The sequence below is a fragment of the Rhizophagus irregularis genome, chromosome 21 (genome assembly GCF_026210795.1).
Source record: "Rhizophagus irregularis chromosome 21, complete sequence".
NCBI lineage: Eukaryota > Fungi > Glomeromycota > Glomeromycetes > Glomerales > Glomeraceae > Rhizophagus > Rhizophagus irregularis.
In genome coordinates, this window is record NC_089449.1 from 1,532,209 (window position 1) to 1,557,795 (window position 25,587).

General features: G+C 27.2%; 6 protein-coding genes across 6 annotated transcripts; 3 read left to right on the forward strand and 3 right to left on the reverse strand.

Annotated features, from left to right (window-relative positions):
- Nucleotides 1–8,915: 8,915 nt before the first annotated feature.
- OCT59_013783 (uncharacterized protein) lies at nucleotides 8,916–10,449 on the reverse strand (the record flags this gene model as incomplete). The annotated part of the gene is made up of 3 exons (XM_025317089.2): nucleotides 8,916–9,389; nucleotides 9,460–10,328; nucleotides 10,410–10,449. The coding sequence occupies 3 exons, from the start codon at nucleotides 10,447–10,449 to the stop codon at nucleotides 8,916–8,918; spliced, it is 1,383 nt and encodes a 460-aa protein (XP_025179022.2).
- A 1,148-nt stretch (nucleotides 10,450–11,597) lies between these two features.
- On the forward strand, nucleotides 11,598–14,688 carry OCT59_013784 (uncharacterized protein). Its single transcript, XM_025310766.2, has 4 exons — nucleotides 11,598–12,350; nucleotides 12,425–12,653; nucleotides 12,733–14,366; nucleotides 14,439–14,688. Exons 1-4 carry the CDS (start codon nucleotides 11,766–11,768, stop codon nucleotides 14,487–14,489), a joined length of 2,499 nt encoding a protein of 832 aa, XP_025179021.1. The 5' UTR covers nucleotides 11,598–11,765; the 3' UTR covers nucleotides 14,490–14,688.
- Nucleotides 14,689–15,379: 691 nt separating this feature from the next.
- OCT59_013785 (uncharacterized protein) lies at nucleotides 15,380–17,944 on the forward strand. Its single transcript, XM_025317088.2, has 8 exons — nucleotides 15,380–15,859; nucleotides 15,941–16,016; nucleotides 16,096–16,198; nucleotides 16,268–16,446; nucleotides 16,560–16,739; nucleotides 16,813–16,885; nucleotides 16,960–17,274; nucleotides 17,350–17,944. The coding sequence occupies exons 1-8, from the start codon at nucleotides 15,612–15,614 to the stop codon at nucleotides 17,445–17,447; spliced, it is 1,272 nt and encodes a 423-aa protein (XP_025179020.1). The 5' UTR covers nucleotides 15,380–15,611; the 3' UTR covers nucleotides 17,448–17,944.
- Nucleotides 17,942–20,359, reverse strand: OCT59_013786 (uncharacterized protein; the record flags this gene model as incomplete). The annotated part of the gene is made up of 6 exons (XM_025317087.2): nucleotides 20,231–20,359; nucleotides 19,891–20,154; nucleotides 19,561–19,822; nucleotides 19,243–19,485; nucleotides 18,428–19,180; nucleotides 17,942–18,355 (listed from the first exon to the last, which is right to left on the reverse strand). Exons 1-6 carry the CDS (start codon nucleotides 20,329–20,331, stop codon nucleotides 17,942–17,944), a joined length of 2,037 nt encoding a protein of 678 aa, XP_025179019.1. The 5' UTR covers nucleotides 20,332–20,359.
- Nucleotides 20,360–20,565: 206 nt separating this feature from the next.
- OCT59_013787 (uncharacterized protein) lies at nucleotides 20,566–23,248 on the forward strand (the record flags this gene model as incomplete). Its single annotated transcript, XM_066141733.1, has 11 exons — nucleotides 20,566–20,676; nucleotides 20,741–20,850; nucleotides 20,933–20,997; nucleotides 21,076–21,171; nucleotides 21,248–21,534; nucleotides 21,605–21,850; nucleotides 21,933–22,028; nucleotides 22,110–22,268; nucleotides 22,343–22,429; nucleotides 22,500–22,947; nucleotides 23,032–23,248. The coding sequence occupies 10 exons, from the start codon at nucleotides 20,566–20,568 to the stop codon at nucleotides 22,815–22,817; spliced, it is 1,575 nt and encodes a 524-aa protein (XP_066001839.1). The 3' UTR covers nucleotides 22,818–22,947; nucleotides 23,032–23,248.
- OCT59_013788 (uncharacterized protein) lies at nucleotides 23,155–24,977 on the reverse strand (the record flags this gene model as incomplete). Its single annotated transcript, XM_025317086.2, has 1 exon — nucleotides 23,155–24,977. One exon carries the CDS (start codon nucleotides 24,975–24,977, stop codon nucleotides 23,247–23,249), a length of 1,731 nt encoding a protein of 576 aa, XP_025179017.1. The 3' UTR covers nucleotides 23,155–23,246.
- Between the last annotated feature and the right edge of the window lie 610 nt (nucleotides 24,978–25,587).

Below are 25,587 nucleotides of genomic sequence, written 5' to 3' on the forward strand. Positions count from 1 at the left end.
TTTTAACTTACATTTCGTTTAAAACATTGTCAAAAGTTTTTTTTTACTAAAGGTCATTTAAGAATTGATTGTAATACATGCATTTCCAGTCTTTGTATTACTATTTATTATTTATTTACTATCGGGTGAAAAAAAGAATTTACAATAAATATAATAAATTGGGAATGACCTCATTTTTAAAAGTAAAAAGTAAACAAGTTATAATTATATCATACATGATTATATATTATATGTAATATATTAAACGCGTATTGTAAATATTGTAAAATATTGTAAATATTGTTAAATTACGGCATAATAAGCATAATAATAAGCATAATAAATAAGTATACTGTAAAAAAAAATTATTTTTTTTTTACAAATTTGAATCAATTCAATTCAAAATATTTAAATAATAATAAATAAAAAAAACCTGTAATTTCCTGTTTATTTTATTCCATTTTTTTATTAAAAAAGTATGTTCCTATATGTAAAACATGCAAAAAAATATTTTGGTCATATGATAAAAGTATGTTGGCGAAAAAAAAAATAAGCCAATATCTTTAATTGGTAAAAATGTTCATATCGAAATAATGGAATAACTTGGATTAATTATAAATTGTACAGCAAAAAAAAGGTCAAGTGATTAGGTTATTACTTTTTTAACAAAGTTTAAGCAGTGTAATTACATTGATCTATTGAAAATAGTAAACGCCAAAAATAATTTTAATTATAATAAAATGAATAAAACGCGTAATTTTTCTATTGTTTATAATAAGCCATTGTTAATTAATAAAATGCTAGAGAATAATAAGATTAGTTTAAATGTAATGTAAGTAAAAAAACGCCAAAGAGAAAAAAAGAAAAAAGTTGTTGGGGATAAAAACCAAGTTATCCCTGAGTTATTTTATTCTGAGAATGAAAGAACCGAGTCAAAATAATTCCGAATATTAAAAATATTGTCGGAATTGTTTTAAAGTTGAACTTTAGTTAACTTTTTATATACACAATGCGCACAATGCGAGATCATGTTTGAGCTTCCTTTACTTTTCCTTGGTATAGTTAAATTACTTGGATTTTATTTTTAAAAATGTCATTTTTGGTCTCATTCAATTATGTTTAGTTTCAAATTCTGCAAACTTTGAGTGAAACAATGAAAAAAAAATAAATAAATAAATAAATTTACCGATAACCGTTTTCCGAATTTTTTTTTTTTTTTAAAACAATCTAAACGCGTTTAATAACAATATAAATTCTTTTATACATTACATTACCTTAATGGATTACTAAAAATGTCTTCAATTAAGTAATAAGGCGCGTCTTGGAGTTTTTATTTACAAATAAGTAAGATAAGGGAAAGATCTTTTATATCTTTTTATTACCTTTTTTGAGTTCTTTAAATGTTTAGTTTTGTTTTATTTTTGGCGTGAGATTTGTTTTTTTAATAACAAAGAATTTATAATTTTTTGCCTACTTTTGCCTACTTTTGCCTACTTTTTCTACTTAAAAATATTATTAATTAAATAATAATAATAATAATTCAAAATATTATTATTTATTATTTTCTTTTTTTCTTCTTTTTCTTCTTTTTTTTTTTCACTTTTCACTTTCCATTTTTCATTTTCTATTTTCCATGTTTCCATGTTTCCATTTTTCATTCCATTTTTCATGTTTCCATTTTTTCATATTTCCATTTTTTTCATGTTTCAATATGTTTAAATCATACAATTCGCGTTTGTTTTATTAATTAATCATTATACAATTTCTAAAACGAATTATGCATTATGATTTATGAATAGGGCCCAAAAAAGAAAAATTATGATTCAAAAAAACCTTAATTTTTTTTAAAACTTTGACTATTTCCACTTTTTTATTCAATATAAAAACAAATATGATCTTATTGTACTTTTACAATAAATCCGAATTTTATTTAGTCAAAAAAAATTATTAATTATTAATTATCAAATCTCTTTTTTTCTATTAAATCTATACTAGGTATTCTACTATTTTTTTTTTTTCTTTTGGTCGAAAAATCTATCCAATCAAATTTTTAAATGCAACACTACGCCAATATATCTTAATTAGAAGTATCATTTTTATTCCCATTGTTAAGAGCAAAAAAAATTTTTTTTTTTTTCACTTAAATATTTGTGGCTCAAAAAAAAAAAAAAATTCCTGTGAAAAAAAAAAATTTTAAGATAAATAAATAAATAAATAAGTAAAATTTAAATTAAAGCTATTGTCTAACGTTTTTTTTTCGTCATCAATCACGTGATGTTACATAAATATTTTCCCAAACCTTCGAATTTAAACTGGTTTTGAGAGTTGTATTCAATACATTAATAAGATGTAAATGAACCATGAGGTTACTAATTTGGTGTAATGCATAAAACATATCCACAATTAAAAATTTCATGTTTCAAATGAATAAATGAATTAAACAATTGAACTATTGAACTGACTTTGAAGGACTTGTAAGTTAAAGTATTCAACAAAGTATATTGAATGATGAGATTTTATGATCGCGTTATCGATATTATCGGCTATTATCGGCATTATAGGTATTATCGATATTATTGGTATTGGTATTATTGTCATTATCGTTACTATAGGTAAAATTGGTATTGGTATTATTGGCATTATCGTTACTATAGGTAAAATTGGTTATCGGTATTATAGGTATTATCGATATTATTGGTATTATTGGTATTATCGATATTATTAGTATCGATATTATCGATATTATTAGTATCGATATTATCGATATTATTGGTATTATTGGTATTATCGATATTATTAGTATCGATATTATCGATATTATTGATATTATTGATATTATTGATATTATTGGGATTATTGGTATTATCGATATTATTAGTATCGATATCATTGATATTATTGGTATTATTAGTATTATCGATATTATTGGTATTATCGATATTATTGGTATTATCGATATTATTGGTATTATTGATATTATTGGTTTGCATCCATCCATCTATCCATCCATTAAAGGTAGGCAAGAAAATTTCATCAAGGAAATTTATTACATTCCATCTATATATATATATATTTTTTCATTGAAGATATCACTATACCCGTATAAATATTGTAAATATTGTTATTAAAATATGAAATTATGTTGAATATCATTATCGTGTTTTTTCCTTTTTTCCCGTAATCATACCATGATTGATGTAAGGATTTCTAGATCAATTAGTAGCCCACTCGATTCATTGAATTGTATTATAAAAATCTTTTACCGGTATTTATTAATAATAAAATCGTTAAAGATTCCTTTGAATAAATTATTCTATATTATATTAAAATTATCCATAATTTTTAAATAGCAGTTTCATTATGAATTATGCAAATTTCCATTAACGTTAAAGTACCTGCGAAAGATCGAGAAATTTTATTCATAAAATTACATACTTAATAATATTTATGAATTATTACAATACATATATCAATATCCTTTCACACATACTGTACTTATAGCTTTACACTTTATTATAATTATATATAGTACTAGAATCGGATTAAACAATCTCTTACGATTCTTAGTCTCGCTTCTTCTTAGAATTTTAAACTGACATACCGTCATACTATAAATACTATGGTATAAAATTTACTGCAGTTCATCAGTCTATGCACCCCAGGTATTTCATGAATCTTGTACCCCCTCGACTCTTCACCCATGTAATGTGCAGCACTCCAGATTTTTCAACTGCAAGATAATAAATATTATTTAATCCACGTGATTAGTGCCATTGTCTTTGAACAATGGAATTCGGATTTATTTTGCCGGGTTATATAACATGACATAATTAAGTGACGATTAATATTTTTCTCAAATATTCATTCCAAAATGATATGAACAATCGGGGATGTGACACTAACAAACTAACCGGTAGAATAATTTATATGATTTATTGGCTTTCAATCAATTATCGTTCTATCAATCAGATGTGCTATTTATATTTCACAAAAAACTGCCATTTCTAAGAATCGGTCAAGAAGGATTTATTTGTTGTAATTATAATTTATGTCTTTTGATTTTATATGTTGCGAATAATAGCTTTTTGATTTTTTTTTATATGAATTACAGGAACCTGAGTCAAACAGAGAATCTCGTTTCAACTTCTGATTTCAAGGTTCCCTAGAGTAATGGAAAATTGTTTTTACGATAACGTCGTTTGTAAAATATCTTGATAAAGTATCTTCAGGATGGAAGAAATTGTGAGGGGTTACTTTACGTATAACAAGATGGGAACATATTTTGAATAAGCCCGTGGAAATATCTTATTGGAAAGAGCGATTACTTTAACGTCGAAATATCTTGTTGGAAAGAACAAATTTTTTAAAATAATCTGAATTACATACAAGGTTACTTTAACGTCGAAATATCTTATTGGAAAGAGCAATTTTTTTAAAATAATCTGAATTATATACAAGATTACTTTAACGTCGAAATATCTTGTTGGAAAGAGCGATTACTTTAACGTTGAAATATCTTGTTGAAAAGAGCAAATTTTTTAAAATAATCTTGAATTACATACAAGATTACTTTAACGTCGGAATATCTTGTTGGAAAGAGCGATTACTTTAACGTCGGAATATCTTGTTGGAAAGAACAAATTTTTTAAAATAATCTGAATTACATAAACAAGTGCACAATATTCTAAACATTTGCATAACATAACCTTTATATCAATGTATGTTTATGAGGTAAGTTTTTATAAATGTATTAAGTAAATTCAATAGAAACTCTACTGAATTTCTGGGAATTTCTGTGGAATTTTTTTTTTTAGTTAATCAGATGATACTTTTGATAAAAAGTATGAACTATTGGGACAACATCAACTGTATTAAAAGTCCTTGTGACTGTCCAGTCGTTGGCGAGATAGTCCTTCCTTGATACCTAAGAGACATTATGTCTTCACTGTTGTCTGTTCAGTCATTATATATATATATATATATTATTGGTGACAGTTGATCTACTGAATTTGATGAATCTAGTGAGGCTTTTCTATATCTTCAGGAGATGCCATAACTTCATGTCTATCTAGTCATAGGCAGGCGAGATATTTTGAGGTTTGTATTTGATCATTAACTGAACTATTACAAAAATTCTCTGTATAGATCGGTTATTATTCCCTTTATATCAATTCATGTATAATTTTATTGTTATAAATTAGAAATTAATTTTTAAACAATAAAACGCCAACAAGGCCAATTAGACCTTGAAAAGGATATCTGCTAAGGTTTGATTCATCAACTTTTTTCCATTGTAGATGTCTATATAACTTTTTACAAATAAATCCAAATTTTGATTTAAGAAACTACTATAACGATACAAAGTTCAAAGGTCATAAAGAGGTAAACAAAGTTTCAGAGGAGAATATTAAGCAGGAAACATTTTATAAAGGTCAAAACAGATTGATATACCAAGATAGTACCAATGGACGAACAATGTGATTCTTATTATTCAATAGATTTTTTCTGTTTGATTTTCATGCTAATTGAATCTTCTTTCAGCCAGGGTTGTGATCCTATAATCCTGGATCTTCAATCATCACGGATTTATGGGGAACAAAAGGGGCAGTAACAGAAAATATTCCCAAGCTGTTCCATAAAATTATCTTTCCCCAAAACTCGTTGATCCATGTGATTGATCATCGCTATAAACATTTCACTTATTGACTTTTTTATCCACACTTAAATCATCATAAAATTTGTTACACTAAAATATAATTAAAAAGTATATATATTCATTTTCTCCGTCGCACTAATTGTCACTCTCCATATTAATTTAAATTTATATGACTTATATTAATTCATTTAATATCTCATTCTCTGTCGCATTAATTGTCACTCTTCATATTAATTATATCGATTTATAAAGTGTTACTCTTCATGAATGATCTAAATGATCGGAATTATTTCTCCGGTTTCATATAGACGACCTAATTTGTTTAAAAATGTATTATAAAAAGAGTTAATCACACGTTATATGACGTTTTATGATACGCTCCTGGGATTGCCCATTTATTTTATTTCTAATTTTATACTGCCTATCTAGGAAATAATTACTTGATGTCATCCTAATGTTTAGGATCATACCCTACCCCGGAATAGGAGTTAGGTGTATCGTGACCTTCAGACCTTCATGATTTGCATTCACTCCTTAATAACTCCTGATTAATTCATAGATCCAAAAATATCGACCTTGATAAGGCCGCTCCCATTTTTTTGAACATATGATAATGATGTAATATTTATTTCACAGGGAGTTGGGAATAACAGGGTTTTTTCCTATGAAAAAATGGCAGGAGCGTGTTACTCATTAATATGTCACGTGATTAACTATTTTTAACTAAAATTCGATATATAATATCAGATATGATTTAAATTAAAATATCTTGAATTTTCAAAATTTTATTACATAGTTTGTTTATTGTAAACCCCTACCTCCTCAAAATTCATAAACATTAAACAAACAATTATGTTGGATTAGCGGCTTAAATAAGGTTATATATATGTCTTGATATATTTATAGAATACATCAAGAAGACTGGTTGTACACAAAGATCCTTTTATAAGTTAGGTGAAGAATTGCCTTGTATAATAGGTAGATATATCTTGGATTTACATTTATGATTTTAAGTAATATCTCAATATTTCTCTTTTATTAAAATATAGGATTATTAAATTGATATAAAGCTATTAATATAATCCTTTCTGTTATTAAGTTTTAATTATATATAGATAAAGTTTTGATATATATATATATATATATATTACTAATTTAATTATATTATTACCATATATATTGTAAGAAAATAATTTATTTTTATTTGATTTGATTATTTAAATCAAATAAAAATATTTTATTATTTTTTAATGCATATGTAGTACTATTTATTAATTAGATTTTATGTATTTACAAAAGAATTTTTCCAACTATCACCGGAGGTGATGATCACCAGTGACTGAAATTATGATGATCGACCAGCATTAAAAAAATATAGTGCCGGTAAAAATTGATAATTCTGGCCAACGGTGATGATCACCCACGGTGATTTGAATAATAAAATTTTACAAAAATATAATTAAAACTAAATGGCCCGTAAATAAGAATATTAAAAAATGTATAGTATATTTAAATATTTAAAAATTTTTAAATAAATATCAAACTATTTTGATGATTGCATTATACTGGGTGGATATAGCTTATGATAATTTGTTTGTATGGTATATAAACTACATATCAATAAAGCATATATAAATCATTAAAAAAAAAATAATAATAAATGAATATCAAATAGTAATTAAAAATTAAATATTTCTAAATAACTGCCTTTTTTAATAGTTATTTTTTTATTTTATAAAAAAAAAACTTATTTTACTTATTCCTTTAACTGTAACTTTTCTAAAATTATTAATAAATTCCAAGTAAATATAATTAGAATACAGTTAAAAGAGATAAAATTTATATAAATATATTATAAAAAAAATGTTAATATTATAGTTGTATATAAGCTTAATTATTATTTGTAATTTACTTTTTATATTATCATTATTTTTGAATTACTGAAAACAGTTTAAATAGGAAAATAAAATAAAAAAAATGATTTTTTTCAAAAACCCACAAAAACAGTAAATTTTATTGCATTTTTAAATAGAGAGGTGTGATTATAACCTGAAAATGTTAATTTTAGAGCAGAAAACTTAATTTTTTGGCAAGTTTATATATAAATGACTTTTGAGATTTTGTGTAATCTAAAAAGTTTTCTATATGTAAACTTACCTAAGAGTTGGATTTTTCATCCTAAAATCAAGGTTTTCATGTTATAATCATACCTTTTCCTTCTAAAAATGCAATAAAATTTACTGTTTTTTATGGGTTTTTAAAAAAAATCATTTTTTTATTTTATTTTTTTCATTTATACTGTTTACAGTAATTCAATTAAAATAAGATTAGGGTAAGTGGATTAGAATTTCAAAATTGTCAGTGAAATAACTGTAATGTTTATAACTAGAAATTGGTTATATTAAAATTAGTGGAATTTTATTATAGTGATTACTATAGTTTTTTAGTTTTTTTAAAACTTTCTGAAATCTACTTTTTTCTTGTAAATAAATATAAAATAAATTTGAAAAATTAGTACTTCTTTAAAAGAATAAAAAAATATTTTAAAGATAAATAAACTAAAATGTTTTTTAATTATAAAACCACCAGAAAACTGGATTATTTTTAAACTAAGTATATATATAAAAACAGTTGTAAAAGAATATATAATTTATTTATTTATTATATAGTAATTAGTTTTTCATTTAAATATTATTATTTTATAATTTATATAAGCAATTTTTATAAAATTATTTGATATCTTAAATATGATTTATTTAATTAATGATATATATTAAAATTTAAAAACTAAAACCTGTTTATTGCTTAACTAAAATTAATAGATAAAAAATAAAAATATTTAATGTAAAAAGATAATTTCTTAAGAATGTTAAGTATTTATATAATACCTAGGGGGTAGAAGATAATACTTAAAAATAAACATTTTACTTATCTTACATACAAATTGTATGTAACAAATTTTTTTATTGGTCATTCGTTAGTTATATCTCTCTTGAATAAATTTAATTATTATTCAAAATTACGAAATTTTATGATTGATTTAATTGATTGTGATAAGTTTCTAAACATAAATAATGTAATAATTATATCTGTGTTATATATAATGCAAAAAAATAAAAGTACACAATATAATACAATGTTAATGCTACATATATAATATCTATAAAAAAGATATATCTTTGTTCTTATAAAAATATTTAACATAATTATAATTATAATTAATTGTCCTTAAAGAAAAATTACTTATAATTTGCTTATTTTTTTTTTCTCTTAAACTTAACTACCAAATTAATTGTTGTTGTGGCAAAGCTTCAGTAATTTGAACTTGTTGTAATTCTCTTGCCATTTCGTTAAATTGTTGAAAAGTTAGACCTGAAGCTGAAATAGGCATTGAAGATGGGTTTATTATAGGTATACCTTCATAATTTATACTACCGTTCGTCGATGATAATGATGGTGATAATGAAGATGACGAGGAAAGTGATGAAGGTATAACACCACCAACTCTTCGTCTTCTCATAGGTAAAGTGATAAACATTGGCATTTCTCTTTCATCTAATGTAGGTGAAATATTTACAGAAGACTGTAACTTCTCTATCCATGATACGCATTCATCATGATCTTGTATTTGAAACAAGAATTGGTGCCCAGTAGAAGAAATTCGCACTCTTATCACATTATTTTTTTTAGAGTAATCTGTTGCTAAACCTATTTGAGTATTTAGCATACTGAACTCATGAGTTGGAGTTACTCTCTAAAAAAAAAGAAAGGAAAAAATTTAAAAAGTGCGTAAAATTTTGTTTAACAAAAAATGAAGTACTTACATTAATATCAATTGGTTCACTTTTATATATGCGTAAAAAAGTTCCCCATAAATATAAATATTGTTTTTTCCATGATCTGTCTCTCGATCTATAACCTTTTGAAGAAAATTCATTCTTTTTGAAAACATATCCTGCTTTATGTACACTACAAGAATAAGGAGGTAACTCTTCGTGAATTACTTCTTCCTCACACGTCACTATGCGTTGTCGATCAACCACATCGTGGTACGAAGGTAATCCGCTGTTGTGATAGGGAGGTAATTCACTATTTGTCACAGGCATAGAAAGACGCCAATTAGAATCTCGTACAACCGCACCACGCTCTTTTCTCAAAGCTAATAAATCTTCATTATCTGTACTATAATGTTTCCGCGACCGAGATGTTGGAGTATAGTCATCCTCAGAACTTGCAGATACTGAGTTTGTTTCGTTTGAAGAAAGTTCATCCGATTCATGAATCGGAGCATTATCTTGTGATTTATTTTCAGAAATCGGTTCTTCTTCATTATTGTCAGTGATGTCATTAGAAATTTCTGGAAAACACGGTTCCTCTTCCTCCGTGATAGGTGTTAATATGGTTAAATTATTTTCTTCAATGGAAACTTTTGTCAGGTCACCATCGTTTATAATTTCCGATGACATATTATTTTCAATTGGTACTGCTACAGTAGATGATGATAAAATTAATTTTCTCAACTTCCTGATATATAATAACAATACTTTACGATGTGAATCATTCCCTATTCCAACTGATTTTAAGGTTTGTTCATTTAATGTCAAAAAAGTTGTAAAATCAATTTCATTTCTTTGAAAGAGTGGTAAATATTGTTGAAGATGAATATGTAATAATACCGATTTTAAAGTAGTTGCTGAATTAAAAAAAAATCAAACGAATTTTTTAATAAAAACTCTCTTTTTTAATAATAAAGAAATTGTAACAAATTATTTACCTTTGCTACCCTTTGGAGGTTTAGGGCTAATTTTCGACATTGGGAGTACGGATATTTCGTTATAATCAGCAGTTTTTTTTTTCAGATCAAAACAAATATCATTTACACAAATGATTATTATTTCCGAAATTTGAGGAAAGGAATTGAATTAATTGTGCGTAAAAAAAAAAAAAATGATTTTTTTAAATATTTAAAGTATTCAGAGAAAAAAAGGTGGTCGATATGGGTTATTTTATATAATTATAATTAAACCGTTATAAGACTTCTTTAGAAAAAGGAATATTGTAAATTGTAACCATATATATTCTAATGATAAATTTTTATCGAAGTAAAACGTAAATTTTTTTTGAAATTATGTAAGATTATGTCATTTTTGAATCAGCAGCTAGTACAATTTAATACTAAAGAATTAATTTAGTTAGACTCAATTAAATTATGATGCTCAATTTACTTTATACTGGAAATTGGGCAAAATTATCGTAGTACGGAATACGAATTTCCCCTATTCAATTTATTTAGTTACAATCATGCGATATTAGCTATGGCTTACGATATTTTTAACACATCATTTCCCGTTCCCGTTCACATGCTTTTTTTTTTATCAAAAAAGGTGAAATTACAGTAAAAGGGTTACAATAATCCCCTTACATTTTCATACTGTCAAAAATTTTTTTTATACCCCGCTATACAAATTCAGGAAATTGAATTTAGAAAGGACTTGACGAATTTGACGAACTTTTTTTTTCCTTTCTATTATGTAAAATGTATTATAGTTTGCATGTAAAAAACGGAAGATTTAATTTGTTTTTAAACAAAACAAGCCATTAATTATATTAATTATGCACTTTTTATCATACGTTTTGCCAATGGCTTAGTAAATCTATTTCCATATCAGTTATTATAAAAAGTTTTGTATGATGTGGGGATGGTCTTTGTTTGTTCAGGTCCAAAGGTTCCAACATTTTCTTTAATTTAAATTTATTTAAATTTTAGTTTTTCGTCTCAAAAAATTAAAAAAATTGAAATTTTTTTAAATGTAATAAATGTAATAATAATTGTGTACAACTGCGTCAAATCACATGATAAAATTTTTTTTTTTTAATGGAGATCGATTGGTTAACCTCATTTCATATGATCGTCCTTTACTAAAAAGTATAAGTTCGTGTCGCGGCGCGTTTTTTTATCGTGTCAAACTTAATAACTTTTCTTAAGTTTGTGTTTTTATCAACAAGAAAACGTTAAAGACGTACGAAAATTAATATTATTTTATACATAATTTTTAATAAAGTATAAATGTAATATAACTATCACTTTTTTTTCATTTTTTGTTAGCTAGAAAGGATAAAAATAAAAATAATGGAGAGTCGTAATATTTCAAAAGTTTTAAGTAACCACTCAAAATCTAAAAGGACAGCTTTGGGCGAGGTTTCTAATACTCAAAAGTCTAAAGAGTCTGCAATAAAGCGTTGGCTACAGTCTGATACGCGTGATTCTGATTCCTCAAAGGAAACACCACTCACGATAAAGGAGGAAAGTGAGAAAGAACTCACACAGAAAACAGTAATTTTTAATGGTACACATGAAATAAATATACCGACACCAAGAAAGGTAGCTTCACCTACAAAAGCTACTTGGTATTTACCAAGAGTTGTCATTCCTATTATGTCCCCGCCAGAAGTGACGGTTAATAAATCGAACTTTGAAACTATAAAATCTAATGAAAGTTCTTTATCAACAATCAAGAAAAACTCGAAAAGATCAAAGTCTAGTTCAAAGAAAAGTCAATCCAATAATAATAATAATTCTTTATTAAATTGGTTTAGTCCTGCTACTTCATCAAAGGATCAACAAAGTGGAAGTGTCAATCCTCAAAATGACACCAAATCTACCTTTGATGGCGAAAATCCTACCATTTTTATAGAAATCAGTAGTTCAAATAATGTAATGAATTTTTTAATTCAATTCAAGTTCATCCAGCATTATAAACTAATTCTAATAATATTTTACTTTATTAGGAATTATCAGAATCTCGACCAATTGCAAATATTGGCAAGAGGAAACTACAAAAAAACAATGAATTCGATAATGCTGTCGTCTCTTCATTACCAGCTTTTGAAAATGTGGATCTAGGAGCGATTGACATGAGTTTAGTTACAGATATATTAAAACTATACGATTTTATTGTGAAATTTGAGAAACCTTTGGGATTAGATATTGAATATAATGGAAATAAATTACAATATGGTATTTTACTAGTTTACTTTTTTTTTTTTGTTTATAAAAAAGTTCAAAAATTAACGAATAATATTAAACTTTATTTCAGCCCATCTTGAAGAAATGGTTTTGGACGACCGTTTCCATACGCGCCTTGCTTATTTACAATCTGGATTGCTCTCTTTCCTTTACAATGAATCTGAAGAAGGATGCGACATAGATATTGTTAATATTCAATATTATCTTATTGAAAGATTTCCTAACAAGAAATTTCTTCTCGAAAAAGAATATTCCGAATTTAGTCCGAGAGAACGAATGTCTATATTTACCGATATTATAAATGAAGCATTACGCACCAATAAACTTCGTGAATATATAAAAGAATTGACAATTCCAGCAAATCATAGGAAAGAAAATGAGATTAGAACGGCAAAAATGAAAGAGATTAACTTTAAAATCAATGAAACACGTGTCAGAATAGTTAACAAAGAAAATGAGATTAAAGATATCGAAAAGCAATTGAAGGAAAAACCCTCAAGTTTTGAGGACGAAAGTAATATTGTGGATTTGTCAAATGCTATCACTAAACGTCAAAAAATTGTTGCAAAACGCAAGGCTGAGCAAGAAATATTAAGTGAACTCAATGAACAACGAAAAGTTACAACAGATGAAATTGAACTACTGCACCATAAATTAGATAAATTGGAAGCAGAATATAAGGAACTTAACATGTTGAACAAGACTGAACGAGATCATGCAAATTGTACTCTACGAGGTGGTACGATTTTGAATCCATTGGGGCGTGACGAAAGATTTTATACGATGGTCAGATTAGGACAAGATCGGGATGGTAGATACTATTGGTTCTTTAGAACATTGGGAGGCGTATTTGTTGAAACTATTAAATGGAATTACCCAGAGGAATTGGATGATTCTAATGATTCATCTCTTCCACTGACCTCTCTGTTGGAATGGCAGTTTATTAATGGGATTGGAAAATTTAGAATGTTTATGGCAGGTCTCAATACACGCAATGAGAGGGAAAGAAGTTTAAAAGTAAATCTTAAGATTATGGAGAAAGAAATTGAACCTTCATTTGACAAGCTTAATTTATGGCTCGAAAAGAAAAGAGATATTAAAGACGAGCCAATGAAAGTTGATTGTGAAGAAGTCAAAAGTATTATGAGTCAACGTCAAAAAAGCTTCTGGAAATTATTTGATACAGTCATCCGTAAGAAAGACGTCTGGTCAATAGAAGAATATCATACAATAATGGAAGAATGTGTGAAAAGAAAAATCGCGGATTTTGAAAAAATCTTGAAACATGTTGAACCAAATTTGGTTTTTAAAGATCCTCAATCAAATTCAAAAGTTAGTGCTATCGACTTTGTAAATGAAGTCAAGAATATGATCTCTGAAACTGGACTTAAATTTTCAGATAACGATAACTCATTTATAGCCAGTTCTAAAAAAGATAAGAATTGGGATTGGCTTTATAATGCTGTAGTAGATTGGTATTCATTAGATATTAGAACATTTTCTACATTAGCTGTTTGGTTGGACGTAATGATAGAAGCCGGTGAACCCGTGGTAAGATCAATCAAGAAACGTATGAAAGAGCAGCTTGCAGAAAAATTCAAATGTCCGATGCGTTTACGAGACAAAAAAAACAAAGTAGTCAACTATAAAGAGGAAATTATAGATGATGAGATTGAGGAAGGTGATTTTGAAGAGCAAAATCTGGTAAATCAAAATTATAATTTCGATTGATTTAATTTTATTTTTATTTATAAATTCGTTTATATTTAACTTTAGCCACCATCTAAGTGGAGTTTTCGCGAAAGAAAGAGGGTAGCTTATAAATAATTGTGATAATTGCTAAATTTATGGTAAATTTAATTTCGAAGTGTAATAATTTGTATATAGTGTTAAGTCTTTTTGACTTTTACGATTTCTATTATGAGTTTGCTATTGTGATGAATTGTTTGAAAGATGTAATTAATAGGAATTTAAATGTTAATTAATAAAATTTGGGATCATATAATAATAATGTTCATAATAATAAACATGCCGAAATTGTATCAGTCAATATTTAGCCAATCATATGAACTCTGCTGAATTATAAAATTTTGCCCGAAATCGCAGAACTTCCTTTTTAGGGGCACTAAAGGCGAAGTAGTGTCAGTCATTAGTGTCATGTGAGTTAATTATTGTTTGGGAATCAAATCTGGTGACTAATTTCAACATTCGGCCAGTGTTTCGATCGAACTTTCCATACTTTCCATACTTTGAATAGTGTCGATCATGTCTATTTTTTTGGTATAGGGGCTATATAAGAAGTAACAAGAATATAAGAACAAATTCGAAGGTCTTTGTTATAATTATAAAACAGTCATTTTAAATTAACTAAGCAATATACAACCTACACAAAATATTTCTTAGTTTTACCTATTTTTAAGAATCTAAGTTATACTATTTTTAGAAACAATGGATTTTTAACAAGAATTGAATTATTAAAATGTATTAAATGTAACAAAATTAAATTCTACGTACTCATAATCTAACGTTATAATTTTTTTAAAATTATAGATAGAAAAGGTTATTTATTATTTTAATAAGTTACTATAATGAAACAAATATTATGGTAGTTAATTCTGGTCAAAACGCAAAATGAATCTGGACCAAAGTCTCAGTTTGATATTGATTGGCTGAATTGCCAACGGGTGATACCGCGGCATTTTTCAATTCTGTAAATCATTTTTATTGTGATCTTTGTAATTTAGCAGACTCCCCATTTTTGTTGACATTTCATTGCTTTCTCACACAATACACTAAAATCAAAAGAAAAAATTATACTCACTTTTTTATATATCGAATACTTGGTTTTTTTTAGTTTAATTTTAATAGTAAAGCCTTTTATATTTTATATATATATATATATATTTTTTAAAGAAATAGCTTCTGTGATCTATCGAAACATCAAAGTTTATGGCGAGTTATAATCCGGCTGCTTTTATGCCGGGAGGCGCGATCCGAGTTCCTCCTAACGTTTACCCAAACTTCCCCAATGCCCAAAGATTTGTTAGACCACAATTTACAATGACACAAAATGGAATAGGAGTTCAGCGTAATATAATCCCAAGTTCATATGTACCGAATATGATAGCCATGACAAATAACATAGTGAATAATCCAAGATTTGTTAACCAAATGAGAATGCAAACTCCTATAATTAAGTAAGTTTTTTTAAAAAATGATAACGTAGAATGTTGAGTCTAATTAGAATTAATGCGCTAATTATTTATCATTGATTTTAGGTCAAATTCTGGTGTTGGAAAACTTCTAGCATTCGTAGAATGTTTAGGAAATGACGTCATGGTTAATAATCTACAAGTATGTTTGGTTATTTATCAAATTATCACCATTTTTATTTAGCATTTATTAATTTAAAATTAAAATAACATTGAATTAGGATATCCTATATTGGAAACAACTAACGAATACTTTTTTTTCTGAGGATGTAACAATGAAGTATACATTACATGATAGTGTGAACAATAGAACAAAAAGATTTGGTACGATCTTTATATTATATTACTTGTTAATTTAGTTAATGTTAATAATGTTTTCTATTAATTGAATAGAATTCACATACCAAGTTATCCCGAGGTTTTATCAAACATTTATTGAATCTGGAGTAGTAAAAATACACCTTGTTCTTGGAAGTCCAAAAGAAAGGACCGTAAATACTCCAAATGGTGTTCAATCCCAAGTAGATTGTCCATATTCTTCGATAGAATATCACTTTGCAAACGGAATTCAGGTAAATATAAATAAATAAATATATATATATAAAATTGTTTCCTTTAGGAATTAGGAAGATTTTATAATTTTTATTCTAATCAAGAAGTTCATTATCTCGTTCTTATAATTTAGGTCTCAGCGCCTGGTCGTTTAGTGGTTGTGTTTAACAACACATTAAAAATGACGAGTTTTGACTTTGTGACATCAAAGTTTACCGAATATGTTCCACGTAATCTAATACAAAGATTTACTCCAGATACAGTGGTTGTAAATGAATATGGAATACCGCATAAGACAATGCGATGTTTAGAGGTTAGCATCCACATTGTTTTTATATGTTTAATTTATTTATTCGTTCATTAATATTTAATTATAATTTGAACAGATCGCAGAGGGAGTTGACTTTATACAAGAAGTCATTGCTTTGACTATAAAAGATTCGCAAACTGGACCATTGCGTAAATTTTAATTTCTTTTATTCTATATATATATATATATAATATTTGGCGCTTATATTTTTTTATATTTACAGAGGCATTAAGGATGGTTACACATAACTCTCAAAACATGAATACGCCTACAATGTCTAATAATCCGAATCCAAATCAGAGGATACAAAATCCTCAAGCACAACTTAATGGAAAGGACATTAAAAATGAACCTTCTTATAATGGTGCACCGCCAACACCTAATACGAACGATTTGCAGGCCTCTGCTCCAACGCCGATTACTACTCCAACACCAGCACCCACACCTACTCAAACACCATCACTTACTCCTTCACCTTTAGTGTCTGTCAATGGTATCGATTCTCCTCGACAAAAAAACTTTTCGCCAGCTTTAGGCGGTAAGCCGAATTTTAATTATATTTATTATTTTAATACCACTATTGTTAAAGTTTTTTTGTAATTATTCTTAACAGAACCACACAAAAGAGGCAGTGATGGCGGCGGACAAGCAACAAAGCAAAAGCAACGTCGGTCAACATATAATAAAACCTCTCCAAGAAAGAATGCGTAGTCAATTATACGCGCTCCAAAAATAATATTTGTACATATTTTCACTATCCTTATTAGTTTGTAGATTCTATTGCAATAATAGATAATTTTAAATGTTGAATGTTTATAATAATAAACAGATGTTACCGTAATAAACAATATTAAATATGATTTAGGGATTATATTATTGAAGAACTTTTTTATAAGGGATATTTTGGAGACATTTATATTATAACCTATATGCATAATTTTTTTCTCCTTTTCCATTTCTTTATATTAGAAAATTTTTTATGATCAATACTTTATATATATTATATCATAAACAATACCTTAAAAACCGTATGAGCGTAGCAATATTTTGTAATTTTTGTAATTGCAAATTTGCTTCGTAAACTGTATTTCTACTTTAATCCATGATATTATGCTTTGTGTCTAATGACACAATTTACACAAAAAAAAAAAAAGATCCAAAAATTTTTTCTTTTTTAAAAAAAGAATTTACTTAAGCTATCTATTTTATTCTTTATGTTTCGTTTTTTTCTTGTTTGAATTATTATTATCATCATTATTATTATTACTAGTAGGTCTTTTCTTATGTTGAGAAATAATTTCCCGTTTTTTACGTTGTAAATTTTCAACTTTTTCTTGCTGTCTTTTCTTACCATATTGGATTTTATTGTAGAGGGTTTTTTGTTTCTTTGTCATCATTATTTTTGCCAATTCTTTAACTTCTTTTTCTTCAATTTCTTTGGCTGCACGTTTTTTACCAGTTACAGTTTGAATAGAAGATTGTTGAGCTTTAGTATTATTAGTGCCTTGAGTTTTTTGTCTTTTTGCAAGTCGATCTTGCTGTTCCTGATATTTAGAAAATGATATTCCTGTTGCTTCAGCTTCAAGTTCCATTTGATGAATCATATCATCATTTTCGGACTGTTATGAGAAGAATTTAGGTGACAATATCAATAATTATAAACAAAATGAAAATTGATCATATTATCTTACCTCATTAACTTTAACTGTTATTTTGTCGTGAGAAGAACATATTTCGGGCTTATCATCATCGCTATCATCTTCCTCATTTGAACTTTCCTCCTCTTCTGTATCTTGTTCATTTGACACTTCCATTCTTTCCATATCACCTTCAAATTCATTCTTAGCATCAGGTACATAATCGCCTTCCTTATATTCAACAAAAGGTGATAAATGAGGAGGTAAAGTTTTACCGGGTTGATATGGTTCGGTCTTTAATAATTTTCTAATATTAACACAATCATAAACCCATTGCGGTTGAACATATATACGGAGTAAAGACTTATGACTTAAAGTAGGACGATCAACAATGTGATGTGTAATACGGTCATCACTTTCATTAAATGGGGAACCAATACCACATGTTTCATCCCAACCAACTTGACCACCAAAAGCACGAATAATAAATTCTAAAGAATATCTTGGAACTTCACGTGACAAGTAAAAAATACAATTAGAAAACAGATTTTCGAATTCTGTTAAAGCAACTGATGCATTTTGTATATCACGATATGTATATATCTTTGAGATATGTTTTTGATCTTGTGAAATATTATTTTGTTCTGTAAATTCATCCATTATTTCTGCGTTGTCATCGCTATTAGTAGTTTCAGATTTTTCTGTAATATCAGGTTGTATTTCTGATGTTGGTTCTACTTGTTCTTTAATAATTGCAAGTTTCTTTGATAAAGTCTTTAGTCGTTTTTCGGATTCAGCCTTACGATCCTGTAAACAAATACACGGTCAACATTTTTTTTATAAACTATGATCACGTAAATAAAACTTACAGTATTATTCGATTCCTCTTTTATTTCACTATCTTGTGAAGTAGAAGATAACCCTACGAGATTATTTGTAGTCTCGATAATAAGAGCACCCAACCCAGCTGCACCTTCGTCTTTAGATGAATCTACTTTTGGTGGATAGACTAGATTTACGTCAGTGTATAATTTGAAATTTACGAAGCCAAGATGAGTTTGGTAAAATTCCAAAAAAGTGAGCATAACACGAAAGTCAACATCATCAGGAACCTGTTATAAAATGAAATATTTAAGAAAAAAATTTTATTACAATAAAATTAATTAAAAAAAAAAGGTTTAACTTACCTGTTGACTGAATTGATAAGGTACTAACCAAGTGATTGTTTGACCTTTAATTTCTGTTTGATAATAAATTCCCTTAATTGATAAAAATACTTTACGCAAACTTCTAGTATGAATTATATAATGTTGGAATTCAACACATATTCTTTGACAATTTGTAACTATCTCTGATTTTATTTTATCAGTTGCGGGAAATGTAGAAAATAGGAACAGCATACACAAAGCATCATCAATATCTCTTAATGCATCAGTGAAAGTAGGATATCTATAATTAAAAACAAGTGTTAGTTAAATATTTCAAACGGAATGAGAGAAAAATTTGTGCTCATTTACCTTTCTTTAAGGATATGATCTAATGTGTAAATTGGTCTATTCTGTTCTAAATTCTTCGCAATACTAAATTCTCTTTTACCTATTGCTTTATTTAATTTTCTTAAAAATATTTTATGTTCTCTAAATTTTTGAAGGACTGGTTCATGAGCAAGATATTGAATATCTTTTGTATAATAAAAAGTTGTTGGAGCTGTAGAACCTTTATTAGCTTTTTTTTTATTTTTCGGTTCTCTAGGATAAATTCCTTTAAGAATACATAATCGTCTTTTTTTTTTAAAAAAAAAAATAATAATAATTAATTGAGTTTTTTTTTAACTTAAAAAGAATGTCAATTGTATACCTGAAATCCGCAAGTGAAATTTGTAGCTTTTTTAGGGCTTTATTTCGATTTATGTAATTTACAGCTGCCCCAGCTTTCCCTTTTTGCTTCAATTTTCCCATGATTCAAAATAAATAACTAACAGACGACTAAAAAAATTCAAAAAAAAAATTTTCGATCTCATCAAGAAAATATTCACCATATATGGAAAAGTTACTAAACATGGTGTTACCAGTAGTGTTACCATTAGAACTGTTGTACAGATGTACAGACATAATTCAGCGCGTTTATCGGGTTTACGACGCGTATTTTAATATTATAAAAAAAAAAGATACCATTTTAAAACTAACTTTCAAATGGAAGGCAAACCGAAACCAGGAAAAGAAATAGGAGATATAATAATACTAGAAGACCGTAGTCGGCTTTCAAACCTAACAAATTTGTTTCATCGTGAATACGCAAACGAGGTAAAATATATATATATATATATAAAAAGTATTATATACTTTTCTTTAAGCATTTTTATTATAGGGCTTGGAAACACCAGCTACAACTCATCCACAAGAGTTCTTTTCGCAATCGAATAACAATATTGACAATGTAGCTCATTGCGGCTTATCAACTCCAGCGATTACTGATAAGTGAATAAACAATTTAGTTTAATTAGCATTTAATTAATACTTTAAAATAATTAAATGATTAATTTAATTACGTTTTGCTAAGATTGCAGAAACATGGTTCAGTTATAAGACGACGGAGAAGAACGATAACTACTGCACGTAATCTTGGTAATTGGTTATCATTTGTAATTTTTTTCTATTAAATTGTAAAAGAGTATTAACATTATTAAGTTCGATCCTGAGCAGGTCCACCACAAAGAGTAAAAAAGATACAAGAACCAGTTCAAGAAGAAGAAGAACCAAATGATTTTGGTGCCGAACTTAGTCGTTGGAAATTTTCAGGTAATACTTCTGTTATGAAATATTTTCTACATGGTGTTATTTTGCTAAAGTCTCATTCTTTATATAAATTGCTTAGATAGTAAAGAGCATGATTTGTTATTGGAGGCAGATAGACCATATACACATCTAAAGCCTAAAAGATCAGCTAATGAGATTGAACCAGATTATAATCTGTTAAAGCATTCATCAAAAGTTGGCCACCAAGAAATTGAATTACAAGGTGGCGTATTTCACTGTCAGGGTGAAACCGTTAAAGATCATTCACCACCCAAAGTGACTGAATCAGAGCTTCTACCTACAAAATCTAGCGCAATCATAACTGAACAGACACAAAATATAAAAGCGAATAAAGATATAATAATGGTAAATACTTTTTATGAAAAACATTTTTTTGTTTTTTAATAAGTGATTAATTTTTAAGCTTTATTAATAGCTTAATGGAAAATCATATAAGCGTCACGCATTACTTGGTCGTGGAGGTAGTAGTAAAGTTTATAAAGTGACAAATTCAAATGGTCAAGTTTACGCCATAAAAAAAGTCACTTTTGAAAGGGTCGATGATAATGTATTGTCTAGTTACATAAATGAAGTATCCTTATTAAAACGTTTATCCGGAAGAGACGGCATAATAAATTTGTATGATGCTGAAATAAACAAAGAAAAGGGATATTTATTAATGGTTGATTGATCTTTCATTTCATTAATCTACTTATAATTTAGAGATAAATTTTCATTTCTTTTTATTACTTTTTTTATTTAAGTTATTAGAATGTGGAGAACAAGATTTTGCCCACTATTTATATTCACAAAATGGGATACCAATAAATTTAAACGTTATCCGGTTTTATTGGGAGCAGGTAAAAATTGATATTCAATATTATTATTATTATTAAATTGATTGAAAAAACAAAGTATTTACGATCATTTTTAATTATTAGATGTTAAATGCTGTATACGCGATACAACTAGAAAAAATCGTGCATACTGATTTAAAACCGGCAAATTTCATAATAGTAAACGAGAAATTAAAATTAATTGACTTTGGTATTGCAAAAACTATACCAAATGACACAACTAATATTCACAGAGACCAGCACGTATGAAATTTCTTATAAATCCAGAAAATGGTTGCTTTACTATTTTTTTTTTATGATATTCACAATATCTTTAGGTAGGTACTATCAATTACATGTCGCCGGAAGCACTCAACGACACAAGTGATCCAGAAACAAACAAAAGTGGAAAGAAATGTCTAAAGGTAAATTAATTTTTATTTATGTGGGTTAATGTTAACGCGCGCAATTCATAATATTTCGTAACATATATAGCAAGGTCGGCCAAGCGATGTTTGGTCACTTGGATGCATTCTTTATCAGATGGTTTATGGTCATACTCCATTCTCTCATTTAAATATGTCCAAAAAGTACAAGGCTATACTTGATGAAAATTATATTATTTCATTTCCAGTCACAACAAATAATCAAAGTGACAATATAGTGGATGAAAATTTGATTCGTATCATGAAAGGATGCCTCGAGAGGAATCAAAAGACACGTTTAACTATACCCCAATTATTAACCGACCCTTTTCTAAAACAATCGCAGGAGCCATGTAAGTGTTGTGTTGTTTTGATACATTTTTATTAGAGCTAATAATTTGATTTACCTTTTAGTGGTATTGCCGATACTTGATAATTTGTTGCATGAAGTAATAAAATACACAGATAGTAACATCATAAAGTATAACGAACACGCAAAAATTACAAACATTGCCAAGGTTAGAACTTCATTGTAGGTTTCGTTATGTCATTCTTCAAACAATAAAACGACTACCTTTTATTAACAATATTTATATTATTAGGCGATATTTACGCAATTAAAAAATAAAGAACCCATAAATAGTGATAAGTGGGAACTTTGATAATAACATATTTGCATGGAAAAATGGTGTACATTAGAAATAATAATTCGAAACTTAAATTTTGTATACATAATTTTCTTTTATAATTCAGTTTAATTAAATATATATTAAGTATAATAAATAGTTTATGAATTCATTAATTTATTCAGACAACTTTAAAATTCATGATTATTTAATAAATGATCAATAACTTGCCAACCGGCTGCATTTATCCACTTCCTACGTACAATTACATGAGTATGAGCTTCGCCTTCAAGACTGACAAGTACTTTGCGCCAAGTCATATCTTCATGCCAAAATCTAGCCATCTGTTCTTCAATAAATAAATCTTCATCCTCTTCTTCATCGGAAGCGATAGGAGGTATGTCATTAGGAGTATATAATTTATCATGAAGAATAGGAGATTTATCAGAAAAAGATCTGGTAAGATATTCCTTTGTAGTTGCTGGAGGATTTATGGCATTTAACAAATGCTTAAAATGATCAAATATAGTAGTATTATATTGATCTTTAATGAAATCTTCATCATTGTGACTTATGAAAAAAAGAGAAGAAGTCCTTAGAGAAACAGTTATATCATTGGAAGTATTAGCATATAAAGTACGATTTTTAAATAATTTTAATGCTATATGAGAAGAAGAATTTGGACGTGATAAAGATAATAATAAAGGTTCTTCATTAAATGAATCAACAGTGGGGGGATCTTGTTCTTTCAAAACACCTGATGCAGAATGTTGTTCAACTTTTGATCTTGGAACTAACGCTAAATCTTTACCAGTTTGACCTAACGCACCCCATTCCATACCAATTTTAATATACCAAGCTAAATCTGTTGAACCGAGTAATGGTGATGCTATTGCTATATAATGTACAGGTTCAACCTCTTTAAAAAATATTCCATTGGTTACACTATTTAAATAACCTATAAGAAAGATATTAATTAAACCTCCTAATGAATGTCCTATAAATGATATTTGTGATATTAAAGGTCCTTTAGCAACATCTTTGGAAACAGAAGAACTTGTGGAATTAGAGGAAATCCAAGGCCATCCAATATATTCTAAAATACTTTCAGCTAACCTTTTACCACATTTTTCAATTCCATCTTCGGTAACGGAATGATTAACATCAGACATATAAACAACGACTTCATGTTCTAATTTATGTTTACACTTTTCTTCAATAACTTCCCTTAAATATAATTCATCTAGCATGGATCCATGTATCCCATGAGTCAATACAACAAGATGAACTGATCTTTTTGTATCTTGAGTATCTTCAATTTCTCTATTAACATTATTTATAGTAGTGAGATCTGGTAAATAAAATACATCTTTTGGTTTAAAATATTCATAGGTTATTGTAGGTGAAAATATCTCGATTAAAGTAAAATCGTCTTTATATGTATTTTTGATATTTGCAATTTTAACTTCATCTGTAATAAGTGTTCCATCACCTATCACGGAAAATAATGATATTTCATATTGTACTCTATTACAAGTAAATATTATATCACTTAAAATTTCAATAGTCCAATCTCCAATCCACTCTTCTCTTTCGTCGGGTATACTTAATGATATTTTCCAAGTTTCTCCACATTTTATTCCAGCTTTAATTTGTGGCACAATTAATTCAGTTGGTTGTTTGGGAATATTAAAACAGCTACTAGTTTCAACACAAGTTGCTGAAATATTAAATGGTCCTGCTAGTATTGCTCCTCTATATATAAATGGTGTGGTATTTTTAACTTTTAACATCAAGCTATTTGGAGGCCATGCCGTACTTATCCCCAGTTTTCTTGGATCAAAATATATTCTATACCTTGTTATTTCTCCTACTGTCAATTCTGATTTCGCTTTCCATAAGTTTACTAAATTAGTGGACATTTATGATTTATAAAAATTATAAATTCACAAAATCACATTTTTATTTTATCAATTCTGAATACATAACTATTACAAATTTTTCTGATTTAGTATTAAAAGGGTTAATATAACCTTTTTTCGTCATGTGAAGTTGACGTTCATCATATGTATTGAATTAACATTCGCGTGGATGATCTGCATGTTCCAGTTTACAAGGATAAACTTTTAATATTATATTATCTCTATATTATCTCTATAAATAAAAAATTAAAGTTCTAAATCATAATTATTTTAAAAATTTAAATTTTCCGCCGGCTTTCTAGTCTCCTTCTCTTCACATTATTTCATTATTTATAAAATAAAAAAAAAAATATTAATAGGAAAATGATTTAAAAGATTATGATATATCTATATGCATGATTTTTTTACGGATTTTCATGTAATAATAAAATAATACGATAAACTTTACCTGATGAATAAACCTAGTGAAATTACTATTAAGTAGATAGCCACTCAATTATCTATTGCAATGTTTTTGATTTATTGTTTATATTATAACTACTTGTAGACTTCGTTGACGATGATGTAGTTGAAATAGAATTAACTGTCAAATTTTCGGGAATAAATATAC